The following is a 17,160-nucleotide window of genomic DNA, read 5'->3' on the forward strand; positions in this document are numbered from 1 at the left end:
ATGAGAGCTGTTTGTTTTCATAAAGTGAAAACTGTGCATGTGTCTCCAGGGCTGATTTTATAACTTGTGTTTACCTGTGTGAGGCACAATACTGCCAGGAATTTTAGACTATACTTCTTTGATTTACTTGTATGCCAAGTTGGCATACAAGTGATAATAGTATCGCAACAAAAGTAATCATGACAACAAATATATGGTGCTTCTTCATAAAATGTGAAGAAAAGCTGCCCTGCATTAGAGGATTAATCTTTAGTAGGGACACACCTGCGACTGACTTCAAACTACACACACCATTGCACAGAAAGGGTACTTAAGACTAAATAGGTGTTTAAAGAATTCAAATACCACGTGTGAGTTTTGTTAAGTTTTCATACTATTCCTGTGCATCAGCTACCATGGGAGCTTCTTCCTTGTGATTACATTCATAAAAGTCCTTTCTTTATATTGTACTATAAAGTTATAAATCTTAACAGAGTATAAAGCTATATTTCTTACCGGTTTGTGTAAATGGTGCTTTCATCGTTTTTCAGTTTTAAGCATTCACTGTACTTTGCAATGGCTTCCTTGTACTGGGTCTTCTTCACAAAACAATTACCCTCCTGCTTCAAGGAAATAAAATGTTCTTCTACATTTTTACCTGGAAGAATTCAAGCAGAAGAGAAATTTTTAAAACGAATCTTCAGTAAAAAATCTGAGCAATTCAAGTTCTTCAAGTACTTGATGCTGCATTTGTGATTGTCCTTTAGAAAACAATCAGAATATTTATTATATGTAGAAATGCAAGCACAAAAATAGGTCTATCATGTTTGTGCCAGCCAAACAATATGTCATCCTGCCAGACCTCACCTTCTTGCTCTTGGTGTGGAGCCTTTTAGTTTTTGGCACCAAGTTTTTTTTTTAAAATGAAATGGCGATTTCTACCTCAGCCACCAGTGGGACTTGCATGGTTACCTTGGAATGGGAACTAAACCTGCACTATTGGCCCACTCTGCATTGCAAACGTCCATCCAGCTAAATGAGCTAACCAATGCCCCCTGCACCTTATCTATCTATCCTGTGACCTTATGGACATGCAATCCAAGGTCCCTTAGGGCCTTCAGACTTTTCAGGATCTTACCATTTATTGTCTATTCCTTTGCCTTGCATGTTCTCCTAAATGCATTACCTTACACTTCTCGTGATTGAATTTCATTTGCCATTCTTCTGCCCCTCTGATATCCTTCTATATGTTCTTGCAGTATGCAGCTTTCTTCATCACATCATATGGCCAACTTTACTATTGATTACAAATCTCTTCACGAGATTCCCTACATTCAAGACTAAACTATTAGTACATAACATGAACAGCAAGGAGCCAAATACTGAGGCCAATGAACCCTATTAATCACAAAAACATCTCTCAATTATTACTTTTTCTTCCTGTCCTGAACAATTTCAGCATACAGCTTCCCGCTTTTCCTTGGATCCCATGAAATTTTAACTTTCTGAGCAGTCAGCCATTGCTAAAATCCATGTATTTAGACTGAATTTTCCTCATCACCCTCCTGGTTACCTCTCTCAGAAATTTCTATCAAGTTATTTAGTTATTTTATTTATCTTCTGTTCAGGGTGACAACATTTGCCAACTGACCATTTACATTATTATTTATTATTTGTCAACCACAAAGGTTAAACTGATCAGTCTGTAATTCTTAGATCTTTCCTTTCCTGCTTGCAGCCTGTTAGAGTAAAGATCATAAAGATTTCTCAATAATCTTCGATGCTTAAGAACTTCATACAAGATTCCTTATTAATGAAATACTGTTGAATTTTGATGTCTGTGATGAAATTATCAAGGTCTTTCAGAATCTACTATAAATGAATTTGACGTGTGCGCGAGGCACATTTTATGTGAAGCCCTTCTGGAGTTTTCTGATGAGGGTGTGATACACCAAAATAATTATCATGACCTCCTTGATTAGGCTAATTGAAATTCAGCTAACATAATCAACCAAAATAAAGGGACAGCAAAAACATTTTGGTACAGCAGGACAGGGCTTTACTGGGGTTTTCCAAAAAGGAGTTTGAAACACCAAACTGGTCACCATGAGTTCTTAAATTTATTAGACCAATGAAAACTTAGCTACCATAATCACTGCTTAAAAAGCATTTCTTTGCATCAATTTCTCAGCATTGCATTAGCTATTATTGTACTGCACTTGGAACAGTACCAAGTGCAGGAATAGTTTAGAGGAGCAAAAAAAATTAAACAATTTAAAAATTATTGAAAGCAGGGAAATGAGAGCATCATTTGTTTCTCCCAATTGAGGGCTCTTTTCATTCAACGTTTGAAAAAAATGATGCATACCTGAAGTCGTCATCCAGATGGCAATGAAGAAAGATTAAGAAGGTGGAGGAATATCAGTGACAACAACCTGAGACAGTATAATACTGCTGCTGCAACAACCTGATTTTCCTGTTACAGGTATGAGTAATTTGGCATTTTTTAAAGCTGGCCTGTCATTGTAGCCTAGTTAAGGGAGTAATCTTTGGCAGCTGATTTAGAAATAGTACATGGAAAATTACAATTTTGCTAAAAACACACAAGCATAATCTCATTAAAGTGTGAATTGTTTTTGAGAGATATCTTACAAGGAGGGATGGAAAGGTCATGCTGCACTTGCAGAGACAAGAGGCCAAGTAAGCAAATTTCACAGCTGAGGAAACAGAGGCATCTCTTGCACAAGTACCTGGCCAACAGCAGAGACTTGCACCAGAGGATGAACCTGGCCCAAGCACATCTGGGTTTAGTGAAAGGCAGGCAACGCTCATGCAATACAGCAGACAAGTATGCTACAAGGCAACAACAGCTATATCAAGCATGTGTGTAGCATTGTGTGTGGTGTTTATATGGGCTACAGTTGATGCCAGACAGAGCAGAAGAGGAAGGCAAAGTGAGATGCTCTCCAAAGGATGCACAAGGCTGCTAGACAGAGGCAGCAAGCCACCAGTCTCATCAGGATAGGCAACAACTGTCTGATCAACAGTGCTAATAGTTCTGTCAGTGTAAAAATCAACACAACAACGTTGGTCCAATGAGCTAACTAGTTTTAGAAATACTTGGAATTCAGGGTGAATACAGCAGAGCCTAAGATTGTGGTGTTCAGTTATTGAGTAGTAAATAATAATCAAATTTATTATATTTTATGTATCATCTCAAAATGATAGGGTGGGGAAAACATTAACGTTAAACAGATGTCAGTCTCAATACCCATACAGGAGTTATTTTGGATGCTCAATATTTGTAATTTTTATTCGGTATGTGCAAAATAAACAGCTATGAACAATGTCAAAGGAATTTATTTTAAGGTGTTCACATTCCTCATTAGTAACCAGGATTTCATCTTTTTAGGCCCACACCCTGATTTTCCTCATAGATAATACAGCCTTTCCCTCCCTTTTGCTTAGAACAATTTTTAAATGCCACCTCTTTGACCAAGTTTTAGACTAAACCAAATAAAAACCAAAAGAACTACAGATGCTGTAAATCAGGAACAAAAACAGAAAATACTGGAAAAGTTCAGCAGATCTGGCAGCATTTGTGAACTAAAAATCAGAGTTAATATTTCAAGTCCAGTGACCCATCCTCAGAACTGGGCCCGAAACATTAACTCTGATTTTTTCTTCAAAGATGCTGCCTGACCTGCTGAGCTTTTCCAGCAACTTCTGTTTTTGTTTAGACTATACCTCCTGGTTTCACTTTTTAAGGTTTACCATTTATTTTTTGTCTGATTATGTCTCTGTGAAATATGAAAGTGCTGTATAAATGCAAAATTTTAAATTGCAACATCATCTTTATGCCAGACAGCAAGTTAAGAAATAACTTACAGTTTTATAATATCTTTTATGTTCTCAACATATCTGAAGGTAACTTAACACTTAATTAAATGCATTTAAATTGTAGTTATTATTGTGTTTTGACAAATGTGGCAGTCAAATTCGCCATAGCAAAGTCCCACAAAAGCAATAGAAAGATAAAAACTTTTGTTGAATGTAGGCTAAATGCCGGCCAGGTCACTGACAGAATATCAGACTTCAAAGAATACAACCATCTTACATCCATCAGAACAGACATATCAGATATAGTCTCATTCAAAAGGTAGCACCTCCAACAATGCATTAGTCCCTCAGCACTACACTAATTCATTGACTTGGATTATGTATTCAGCTCTTGCAATGGGATGCAGAAGTACTGGCCCCAGTTACCAATTTGACTGTAAGTGTTAGATTGAAGTCGACATGCACTAAACTCAGAGCATTTTGTTTTAGGTGCAACAGTAAATATTCGTTCTGGTCATCTAGGCAAGTTTCAATATATGATGAGATCAATATTTCATAATAATAAGTCAAAATTATTTGTGATGACATCAACAATAGTCGATGTGTTTTGCCATTACCATGGTTTGGAGATGTGTGTTGGTTTTCATTAGTCATCTGGGTTTTACTTTCAGCAGCACAGGAAATAGAATCTTTCTCCCACCTATGTTGCTGTGCAGATACAGGGACTACTGGGATTGCTGACACTTTTTCTCTCCATTTTACACCATCTTCTTCTATTAGTGTCTTAGTTATCCTGTAAGGGTAATTGCATGGTTACTGAAAACAGTTTTAACTTATCTGAAGGATATTGCTAGAAAGCACAGAATTTAGTACTGATTTTCCAGTGCTGCAATGCCAATTTTCCAGCATATATACGATAACCAGGCTGTAAAAGTGGGCAAAGAACTAACATGTTCGATCTCTGCACAATTTTCTAATAGATATGCACAGGCTTCAGGAAGTATTTGCCGAGTTTATGGATGGATTGACAAATGAATACACAATCACATTGTAATGTTACATATCTTTTACCATAATTTCATAATAAAAGAGTTAGCAACATGAATAAAGTTCCATTTACTTATATAGAGGATAAATTAAACCAAGATTCAGAAAATTCTTATTACTGGTGATTACAAAGGATTAAGTCTACACACTTTCCCACTCTTGCACTAAGAACTGATTTGTATCTAAAAAGCAGTTTTGCCAACAGAAGACTGAAGTGAAGGCAGGGCAGATATTTGTTCACCTTTTATTTTTCCAATACCAGCAGTTCAGCAGACTGACATTCTGCCTGTCAGGAAGGTACCCATGGCTCTCTCAGCTCTCTTGTTATTACTGTCTACAACCTGTCCACAGTATTTGCACAACGGATCCAGGGAGAGCTAGCCAAGTGGATACACAATTGCCTTGACAATAGGAGGAGACAGTGGATTGTGGTAAAGGGTTGTTGTTCAGATTGGAGGCCTGTGACCAGTGGTGTACTGCAAGGATTGGTGCCGGTCCATTATTGTTTGTCATTTATATAAACAATTTGGATGCGAAAAAGGAAGCATAGTTAGTAAGTTGACACCTAGATTGGTGGTATAGTGGATAGTGAAGAGGTTATTTAAGAATACAACAGGATCCTGATCAATTGGTCCAGTGGACTGAGGAATGGCAGATGGAGTTTAACTTAGATAAATGTGAGATATTGCATTTTAGTATAACTAACAACTTACACAGTTAATGGCAGGGCCCTGGAGAATGTTGTCAAACAGAGAGACCTAGGGAATCACAGGTAGACAGAGGGGTAAAGAAGGTGCTTGGCATATTTGCCTTCTTCAGTCAGAGCATTGAGTACAGGAGCTGTACAAGACGTTAGCAAGACCACATTTTGAGTACTGCGTATAATTCTGGTCACTCTGCTATAAAATTGGAAAGGGTGCAAAAAAAGAAGATTTACAAGGATGTTACTGAGACTGGAAGGTTTCAGTTATCTGGACAGGCTGGGACCTTTTCCCCTGGCGCGTAAGAGGCTGAGGGGTGACCTCATAGAGGTTTATAAAATCATGAAGGGCATAGGTAAGGTGAATAGCCACGATCTTTTCCCCAGGGATGTGGAGCGCAATACTAGAGGGTGCAAGTATAAGGTGAGAGGGGAAAGATTTAAAAGGGACCTGAGGGGCAACTTTTTTCACACAGAGAGTGGTGCATATATGGAACAGAGGAAGTGGTGGAGATGGATACAATTACAATATTTAAAAGACATTTGGACAGGTACATAAGGTTTAGAGGGATATGGGTCAAACGCAGGCAAATGGGACTAGTTCAGTTTAGGAAACCTGGTCAGCATGGACATGGGCTGAAAGGTCTGATTCCATGCTGTATGACTCTATGACTCTATAACTGTTTGCTGCTACTCTTGTTCCCTTTTGATTGCTAAATTACACTTGGGACACTTGCTTTCATCAGTTGTGGCATAGAGTAAAAGAGCAAGGAGGTAATGTTGGAGTTCTACAGGGCACTGGTTAGGCCACAGCTGGAGTACTGTGGGCAGTTCTGGTCACCTCACTACAGGGAGGATGTGATAGCACTAGAGGGGGTACAAAGGAGGTTTACCAGGATGTTGCCTGGGATGTTGAAATTCAGCTATAAGAAGAGACTAGATAGGCTTTGATTGTTTTCTTTAGAACAGAGGAGATGGATGGGGGGCATGATTGAGGTGTATTAAATTATGAGGGGTACAGAAGGGGTGGATAGAAAGCAGCGATTCCCCTTGGTTGACGGGTCAATCACAGGAGGGCATAGTCTTAGGATAACAGGCAGGAAATTCAGAAGGGATTTGGGAAAAAAACTTTTGCACTCAGCATGTGGTGGGAATCAGGAATGCACTGCGTAGGAAGGTAATGAAGGCCAGAAACCTTACAAGCTTTAAAAAATATTTGGAGCATTTCAGATATCATAATATTGAGGGATATAGCACAGTGCAAGAAATTGGGATTAGTGCACCTTGAGTGGTAGTTACATTGGTGCAGACTTAATGGGCTGAAAGGCCTGTATGAATCTATGAATCTTGTTCTCTTACAGCTTATTGATGCTTTTCCACAACTTTATTCAATGATGTACCCTTTCAAGGTATCTCAGCTCCTCCCAAATTTCAGTTTTGTCTCACTGTGTCTTGCACAGACTGTAAATACCAACATTGTAAAAGACAAATCTCTGAAAAGATAACTTATAAATTTTTAAAAGTACAATCAATACAATAGATATCAAAAAGTTCTTTCAAAAAGGTACCATTTCTTGGTTGATTTTCACTTTTAAAAATGGATTTAAAATTCAGGAATGAGGCAAAGCTTTTTAACTCAACATATCCATTCCATTCAAACTCTGGTAATGATTATTCCATTGTGAACATCATCTCCAATTCCTGCTTTTGTTCCCTTGATTTAAAGAACACAGATCTGATAGCTAAAGGGAGGGAGAGACAGTTGTAACTGAGATTTCAAGCTGAATTTAATGGCAAAACCTAATTAAAACATTTTTCTTATTATCTTTGCTCCCGGGATAGCAACCAAACAGATTAAGAAACTGGGTGTGTTGGGCGGGAAGGACAACAGCACCAGGTTACAGTCAGGAAATGGAGAAGAGCGAGAGATCCTGGGTAACTGGAACAGTTAGTGGCTGGGAAGAGATAGAGATCACAAGCCAGAGAGAAAATTGAGACAGTTAGTGGATTAAGTAACAGGACCAAAAATAGGAAGGGAAGAATGTTAGATTGGTTCAAATAAGTGGAAACACTTCTGTTTCTCCTGACCCATGTGCAGCAGTATATAGGCGCTTAACAGCTGGGTCCAGTACCTTCATGCCTTCCAATTGCTGGGTTTTCCGTATTTTTAAGTGGCATTAAAAAAAATTTCATTAACTTTGACACACGGTGAATTTAAAATGTTTAAATTACAGACTTGTCTCAAGAGAGCAGATTATTTCCCTATTTTCCATTATGAAAACTGAATGTGGGTACATTGCAGTTGGGTGTTAGATTCTTGAAGTTTAAATTCCATGTTTGTGGTTGCGGGTGGGAGGCGATCACCTTAATAAACTAAATCAAGCAATTCTGCAACAAATAGGCTGAGTGGCATTAACTACTGTTTGTTGTCCTTTGTGATAATAAAATGTCTGTATGCTTTTACATATTGTATAGGATATGCAACATAGAGAAAGGGAACTTGACACAACAAACAAGCTCATGCCAGTGTTTACACTCCGCTTGAGTGTTCATCCACATGGTATTAACTTTGAAAGAAATCTATTACATGTGAAAAGTTCTGGGACATCTTGAATCATAAGTTGATTCCTGTTTGCTTTCCAGGTGTCTCTTCCAAAGTGAGATTTTACTGTTTGAGCATGTTTGTAACAAACCCAGCCTTTATTTTCAAATTATTTGCATTTATAACAAATCACATTCCTTTCAAGTACTTGCTGTCTAACTTATAACTTTTTTGTACTGTTTAATACTTGTCAGTTATTTGTAACAGCTTCCTATTTTCAACTTCTATGAAAAATAAGCAAAATACCTAGGAAAATAATGCATTAGTTGGTTTCTCACAGCCTTCCTTGTCTGTGTTTAAATGAAACACAAATTCTCTTCCCAAGAGATCCTCCACAAGCAAGCAGCCATTTCCTGGGTGTTCTAGCTATTCCTTCATCTCTGCAAAAATTCACTGGTTCTGTTGATGGCCATGACTTGTAGCTCTGAGCATGGACCCTGAGCTGGACACAGGGCAGGGATCATCCATGCCCGGAGTTCTTAACTGACTCAACCACACAAATTACAGAATTAAGAGAAATCATCTTACAGAAGTGTCAACTTGTGCCTGCCTCAGCTTCTGGTTATTTTGACTCAGGGATCTGTTTTTGGAAGAAGGATGCCTTTCACAGCATGAAGCATTAGAATGGGGCAAGGAAACCATGTCAAGCAGCATGCCTTGATTTAAAATGTTTCACAAACTGATCCTCTTCATACATACTGAGCAGACAGTCACCTTACATTCCCTGATACAGAGATAAAATTTGTACATAGCGACAGACTAGGTATAAGACTTCACATTTTACACAGTTGCTGAGAGAGACAAAGTGTGCTTTCACCAAAGAGGTTTATTGATACACTTGAATAAAGGAAAAATACTGCTGATGCTGGAAATCTGGGACAAACACGAATTCTGGAGAAACTCAGCAGGTCTGGCAGCATTTGTGGAGAGGGAAACAAAGTTTGAACTGAAAACAAAAAGTGCTGTAGATCACAGCAGTTCAAGCAGCATCCATGAAGAGAAAGCAAGCTCACATTTCGCGTCTAGATGACTCATCATCAGAGCTGAAGTGAAGGGGGCAAGAGGTGGTTTGAGTGCTGTGGGAGAAAATATGTTGATAGTTAAGATTAAGTGATTGGAATATGAGAATGACAGAACAACTGCCAGACTGGAAAGAAAAGACAGTCCTACTGGAGTGGGGGGAGGGCAGAGAGGGTGACAGAATGTAACAAGCAAAGCTAAAAGAAACGGAAGGAATGTCTTAACAATTTGAAGGTGTTGAACTCAATTTTGAGCCCAGAAGCTTGTAAACTGCCTAGTTTGAAGATGAGATGTTGCTTCTCCAGTTTGCAATGGAGCACTGTAGCATGCTGAGAGACAAGTGGGTATGTGAGCAAGACCAATGTTAAAATGACCAGCTACAGGAAGGTCAGGGTCGTGCTTGCGCACGGGCTGGATGTGTTCTGCAAAGTGATCACCCAGTCTGCATTTGGTTTCTCCAAATACAGTAGGCCAAATTGGATGTAGTGAATACAATACACAAGATTGGAGAGGTACAGGTGAAATGCTGCTTCACCAAAAAAGACTGTTTAGGCGCTTGGATGGTGAGCAGGGAGGTGGTGAAAGGGCAGGTGTTGCACCTTCTGTGGTCACATGGAAAGGTACCATGGGAAAGGGGGGAATAGTGTTGGTGGTCAAGGAATGGACTAGGGTAACGATCCATGCGAAATGCAGACAGGGGAGTGAGGGGAAGATGCGTTTGGTAGTGACGTTCTGCTGGAGTTGCCTGAAATGGCAGAGAATGATCCTTTGAATGCAGACACTGGTGGGTGAAAAGTGAGATCAAGGGGGACTCATCACGCTGTTGAGAATGATGGGAAGGGGCAAGGGTGGAAGCACACAGGTGATAGGTCGGATGCAGTTGAGGGCCCTGTCGACCACAGTGGGCAGGAAACTACGGTTATAGAAGAAGCAAGCCATGTCAGCAGCACTGTTTTGGAAGGTGGCATTGACCGAACAGATAGGCGAAGGAGCTAGGAGAATGGGATGGAATCCTTGCAGGACGTGGGAAGAGCTGTATTGAAGGTAGCTATTGGAGTCAGTGGCTTTGTAATAGATAGCAGTGGGCTGTTTATTTCCCCAAATGGAGATGGAATGGTCAAGGATATGAAGGGAAGGGAAGTGTTGGAAATGAGCAATGTGAAAGTTATAGAAGGGTGGAAATTGGAGGCAAAATGAACAAATTTTTCAAGGTCCAGGCAGGAGCTTGAAGCAGCACCAAAACAATCACCAATGTACCAAAGAAAGAGTTGTGGGAGGAGGCCAGTGTAGGACTGGAACAAGGATTCTTCCATATACCCCATAAAGAAGCAGGCATAACTGGGATCCATGTGGGTGCCCACCCCTTGGACTTGGCAGAAGTGAATTAAAGGAGAAATTGTTCAGTGAGAGAGCAAGGTCAGCGAAATGGAGGAGAGTAATGGTGGATGGGGTTTGTTCACACCCCTGGTCAAGGAAGAAGCTGAGAACTCCCAGACCATCCTGATGGAGAATGGAGGTATAGAGGGATTGGACATCCCTGGTGAATAGGGAGCAGTAAGGGCCAGGGAACTGAAAATTGTCAATATGGCAGAGGGCATCAGAGGAACTGTTGATGTAGGTGGGCAGAGTCTGGACATGTGGAGTCAGGGTACCTTGACTCCATTCTCTCTTCATTTGTCCAGAACCTGCCCACTTCTGATGAAGAGTGATCTAGACTTGAAACGTTAGCTTGCTTTCTCTCTATGGATGCTGCTTGACCAGAGGTGGATCTCCAGCATTTTTTGTTTTCAGTTCAGATTCCAGCATCTGCAGTAATTTGCTCCTAAATTGAGAAACAAACTTTGTTTTGTCAAGCCTCATATAACTCATCAGTCTGAGTTTCTCCAGCATCCTTAGTTTGTTTGAGGTAAATTAAGAACCCAGTTGCACTGAAATTTAAGCATATGATGCTTAAGAATGCTCTTGCAAAATTCTGTAGCATAGTTCATTAGATGTCATAAAACAAAATAGTTAAGAGTTACATGAAAAATGTAAGGTGTTGCAAGTGAGCAGATATTTCTAAGGGTGTGGCATGAATATATACAGGATGACTGCGGAGGTGGTTACATTTCCTACTCAAGAGTTATCATATTCTTGAATGGTTCTATTTGTTCTCCTCTGCTGACCCCTTAGGATGTTCCGCTTTAGGGTTCCCCTTAATGCAATTGGGAGCCATCCTTTTCCAGGGCAAAGTTTCACAATGAGCACCAAATTATCACTATCCTTGTAAGTGCTGCTCAGTAGCACATCCCTAGGTCTCAGAACCCAAAGTAGTGATTCAGCACAGGTACTCTGTGATCAGCTGGTATTATATCCTTATTCAAGGAATGTATTTGGATTGAGCAGAGGCATCATAAACAATCCCTGCTGAAGGAGGGTCCCGACCCAAAATGTCAACTTTCCTGCTCCTCTGATGCTGCCTGGCCTGCTGTGCTCCTCCAGCTCCACACTGTGTTATCTCTAACTCCAGCATCGGGAGTTCTTACTATCCCTGCTGAAGAAGGCCTTGTTTTTGCAGGAGCTACTCAGAGACTTTTATTAAAATTTCCCACTGCTATTCTACCATTCTTGGAAGGATAGTGACAGAAACAAGAGGATAAATTAGGCAGCAAAGCAGTCTAATGCCTCACATTCCTAAACTTACTTTTGTTAGAACAATGCAGATTACGGGCAACGCAGAATAAAAATCAAAGCAGTGCATTTTTAACAGTAAAGGGGTAGTGAACGTAAGACCATAGATACAAGATTATATATAAGCGATATGGAAGAGTCAGCAAGGGAGATATCTTTACGTTACTAACTATAAACCTGAATTCATTTCCATGGTTAAAGGTTGAAGCAGACTGTTGTGACAGAAACTTCAACAACATTAAAGACTAGATTATTTTAGGTGGATGAAGGAAAAGGAAATTAAGGGATTATGGGGATAGGATGGATAAATGGGATTATTATTTGCTTGTTTGGAGGAGTAAATGCCTTTGGAATGGCTAAGTTGAATATATTTCCTTCCTCCTTCATTTTCAATCATTGCTGCTGGCATTTCTTGACTGCTGTATGCAAATACAAGTGAAGCCACAGGGCCAGGGTTGCTAGCTCATTTTCCTCCAATCTGTCTTTCTTTAAAGATTCTCAAAGTGAAGACTGGTGGTTGGCCCACAGTCAAAGTGGGATGATCCTGAAGTATCCTGATGGAAGGAGAGAGGGACTAACAAGGGTATGGCTCAATCAATTACTTGAAGGGATGGTCAACTGTGTTAAAACAGAAGCATTGTATTACCTGCCTGAGAATTCTCCTCTGATATCAAAATTCATTGGTGATGGTTACAAAAAGAAACTGGTATTAAGAAAGAATTTGTATGGCTAGGGAAATATGTTAATTGTACAAATGAGTTGTATAAATGCAGTCTCTAAAATTGCATTGCTGTTGCTGGTTTCCAAAGAAAAATAAATTGCTTGTGAGAGCAAACAGGCATGGGGCATTTGCTTTATACATCAATAAATGATTCATCGGTTGATAACATTGATGACCTGAGTGAAATTCTGAAATGAGCCAGCATAAAAGTGATACATGTACTGTTATTTCTCATCCCTCTTGCACTAATGGTGCTCAATACATTGTGAATCAAAGTAATAATATTTATCTCTTAATGTGCAATAGTTATATTTGTTAGAATAAATTTGCTTTACAATTTGAATTTCCAACACACATAATGCAAATGTATAACAATCATTATTATACAGGCAAAATGCATCCTGCCAACGGGATGAAAATGCTGGTACTCAAGTTCATATAGTTTGATTCTGAGGTGAACACAACCTTAGTGTTATGCTCAGTCAGAACTCTAATCTGAGTTTAGCTGATTGTCAAGCAACCACTGTAGATGTTTACTTTAACCAGATGTGTGCCTTGGGGTTTCAGCTAGGTCATTAATATAGTCTAAGACACAGGATCTTGGCATTCCCAAAATAATTCTGCAACATATTTATATAAATATTTCAGGCAGAATTTCCTTTAAAACTAAAAGGCTGAGAATTCCACAAATGTTGGCTCGTTATATCTATTTTTCCTAACCAACCTGTTCAGAGATGTTATTACACACCTCTGGAGCAGGTGGGACTTGATCCCAGAACTCCTGGTTCAGAAGTAGGAACACTATTACTTTGCTAGAAGAGAGCCCATGGGTAGTTATAATAACATGCAGAGATAACTACCATGGTGCAAGCCATTAACTTATTTTGGTTAAATTATTGGATAAGATATGTCCACCAAAATACAGGTTATGGTGATTAAATAGCAACACGCTTTTGGAAACATATTGTAGAATGCTACAAACACACTTTAAAAGGTTACAGTTAATACAATTCAATTTTGCAAAAGCAGATATCTGATAAGGAGCAAGTTTGAGGGGAGGACTTCCAAATTGAGGATGCATTTATTAAAGTGTTTTCAGCTGAAGACCGCAAGCTGGTAAGTTCAGTCATATGAAGGGATTTACTAAAACAATCAGCACAAACTTTATCAATTGCCACACAATTGAGGATGACATTCGACTAGTTTATAAGGGGGAGGTCAAGGTAATTCAAACTGTTAGAAACTTCATCCATCTCCTGGCCTCTCACAATCTTTTGTGTATCGCTGGCCAGATTTCAGACCACTCAGATATGCAATGGGGAACTTCTACAAACACTGAAGCATGACTCTAACTTATAGCAACTCTCTTAGTTCTTATTGACTGCCAATAGGGATCCTGTTAGTCAGGGACAATGTAGCTGCATTTCTTATCATGCAACACATGCATTAATAAGGGAGAATACAACAGAAATCATATTTCCTTAATATTATTTTCTTTCCTAATATAGGAGAGTGTGAAAATGCTGAATGAACTGCAATTGGAGGAGCAACACTAGTCTTGATATTAATATAGCTACAATGGGCAGGAGGCTGGAATGGAAGATCACAACCTGATACATTAACTCTCTTAAGAAAGAATGTGGAACTTGCTACCTCATGGTGTGGTTGAAATAAACAGTGTGGATGCAGATAAGGGGAAGCTACATGAAGAGGAGGCTAATCTACTGAAAGGCCAACAGGCTTAGATGAAGTAAACAGAGTGGGAGAAAGCTTAAGTGTAGCAACGACCTGTTGAGCTGAATGACTTGTATTTGTGATGTAAACTCTACTGATGCAAAATATGGATGTGTAGTGCCTGATTTTTGAATAAATAGGCAAAATAGAAAGCCAAAATGGTGTCCACACCATACACACACACTTCCAAGGTGAAGACAGAGAAGGAACATTGCAATGTCAATTAGTGCAAAAAGCTGACCAGACAAGAACATTGCCATTTTGGAACTCAAAGCTTCAACTAATGGTCTATCTTAATTACTTATGACTGAACAGATGTTCAGCAGCAGGAAAAACATCCACATTTGTCCTGTTTAAAGGGATCATCAAATACTTTCAAATTAGTTGCAGATTGATTCCTACTGGCTGTTGTTAGTGTACAGGTATACAATGTTTTCCAAAGTTATTTAAAGTTGCTAAAGGCTACAAGGAGTGATGTGATAGGCATTGGAAGATTTGGTCCTGACGTCACATCTTTTACACAATAAGCCCCAAGACATGGTACATTCGTAGGCATTTTCTTTCGAACACAGCATCATTGAAAGAATGAGAAGGGGGAGGGGAGCAGATGGACATCAGGACTCGGCAGAAAGCCGTACATGCCCGGGATGGTCAGTGGGCAATACCTTTCACCGAATCTCAACAAGGAACAACACGTGAGGTGTGTGGGCCAACTGAAATCTGTTACATCAGAACAGGAAAGGATTTAATGATTAACTGTATCCTGGTAACAGTAATAGAGTCATACAGCATGGAAACAGACACTTCGTCCAACTTATCCCAATCTGACCCAGTCCCATTTGCCAGGAGTTGGCCTATATCCTCTAAACCATTCCTATTCATATGCTCATCCAGATGCCTTTTAAATGTTGTAATTATACTCACCTCCATCACTTCCTCTGGCAGCTCCAGACACACGTCACCATCTGCGTGTAAAAGATACCCCTCAGGTCCTTTTTAAATCTTTCTCCTCTCACCTTAAACCTATGCCCTGTAGTTTTGGACTTCCCAACCCTGGGAAAAAGACCTTGGCTATTCACTCTATTCATGCCCCTCATGATTTTATGAACCTCCGATGCTCCAGGGAAAAGAACCCAGGATATTCAGCCTCTCGCTGTAGTTGAAACCCTCCAGTCCTGGCAACATCCTTGGGGATCTTTTCTGCACTCTCTCAAGTTTAGCAACATCCTTCCTATTGAAGGGCGACCAGAATTGTATGTAGTATTCCAAAAGTGGCCTCATTGATGTCCTGTAAAACCACAACATGACTTCCTAACTCCTATACTCAATGTTATGACCAATGAAGGCAAGCACGTCAAACGCCTTCCTCACCACTCTGTCTACATGCAACTCCACTTTCAAGGAACTATGCACCTGCACCCTAGGTGTCTTTGTTTGGCAACACTCCCCAGGACCCTACCATTTACTGTATTAAGTCCCGCCCTGGTTTGCCTTACCAAAATGCAACACCTCACATTTATCTAAATTAAACTTCATCTGCCATTCCGCGGCCCTAGGCTGTACAGCTCTCTCTCTAACTCTCTTTCTCCCTTTAATACATTGCTTAAAACTTATCTCTTTGATCAAGGTTTTTGTTTGTGAGCATCAATGCCTGCTTTTGCTTCCTAACGCAAAGTGCCTTGAACTGTTTTATTATGTTAAAGGCACTATATAAATCTATGCAGTTGCTGTTTAGGCTACTCAATACTCAGTATTAATGAGTCACACTTTGAAACTAAAAATTGCAACTGGGATCCCACAAATGGCAATATATTGTCAATTTGCATTGTGAACCTGGCTCTTGCCTACTTCAATTGAAAGTACATTGTTTTATTTACAGGGTTTGTTTAAAAATACCAGTCAGAGGTAGGCAATCACTTTCCAATTTCAACAACTTGAATGCCCCTCATTCTAGTAGAAATGGGACAGCCAGCAGTTGATATTTACCTAGCAAATAATTACTAACCACAATTAGCAAAAGGTGCATGCTGTTTGATTTAATCAAGTTCATATATACGTTTTGTCTGGTTTTCTCACTGCTGCACCAGCCATTACTTATTTTTAGGACTCTGTCAAATATGTGTCCCTAAGTAGACAATTTCCAGCAACACAATAAACAATTTAAATCAACGTCTCTCACGTTATGACAGCCAGGAACATGAAACCAGACTTCAAGTACAGATGAAAGTAATTCACTGTGATTTGTTTTAAAATACATTCCTGGTAGCCAACAACTAATGAGTTCGTGCAGACAGATTGTGAAAAGTATAACCATCAGATTTAAACAGATCAAAGCTCTGAACTATCTCCTCAATAATTTCTCTTTTATTCCTGTGCACTGGACTACCAAACTGCTAGTACTGTTAAATACCTGTAGAAAAACTTACGGTTTCAGAGTAAATGTAAGCATAGGTGAACAGTAAACGGCAGATGGAATGTATGTAAGAGAGACGTCATTGCAGCCGTGTAGACTGGAATTGCATATTTTACACATTTGCTACCAGATATTCCCCAAATGAATCTACTAGGTTTAGTCCTTTTAAATTGATCTATGGTCGTGTGCTAAGAGTTCCATTAAAATTGATTAAGGAAAAGTTTTTAGGCAATCCTCAATGTTAGATCACATCCATATTTATAGACTCTCAGGAACATGCAAAGTAGTACAGGAGCATTTAGAAACTACACAAGCAAAAATGAAAGAATGGGCAGATAAACATGCTAAAGCCAGAATATTTGAAAGCACGAAATCAGTGATCTATGAAGGCAGTTAGGAGGATTAGTAAAGTAACTTATCTGGTAGATACTCCT

The 17,160-nt window shown here is 39.4% G+C and overlaps 1 protein-coding gene across 2 annotated transcripts in view; it reads right to left on the bottom strand.

Moving 5' to 3' along the window:
- Positions 1 to 17,160, bottom strand: part of LOC109928917 (sperm-associated antigen 1) — a 126,246-nt gene that overhangs the window by 26,538 nt on the left and 82,548 nt on the right. For both annotated transcript variants that reach the window (XM_048596109.1, XM_048596110.1), the window contains 2 exons: positions 4,437 to 4,612; positions 496 to 637 (listed from right to left, as the gene is read on the bottom strand). In XM_048596109.1, the coding sequence (XP_048452066.1) occupies positions 496 to 637; positions 4,437 to 4,612 (318 nt within the window). The remainder of the gene's footprint in view (positions 1 to 495; positions 638 to 4,436; positions 4,613 to 17,160) is intronic.

This window comes from Rhincodon typus, chromosome 4 (genome assembly GCF_021869965.1).
Source record: "Rhincodon typus isolate 14 chromosome 4, sRhiTyp1.1, whole genome shotgun sequence".
Lineage (NCBI taxonomy): Eukaryota > Metazoa > Chordata > Chondrichthyes > Orectolobiformes > Rhincodontidae > Rhincodon > Rhincodon typus.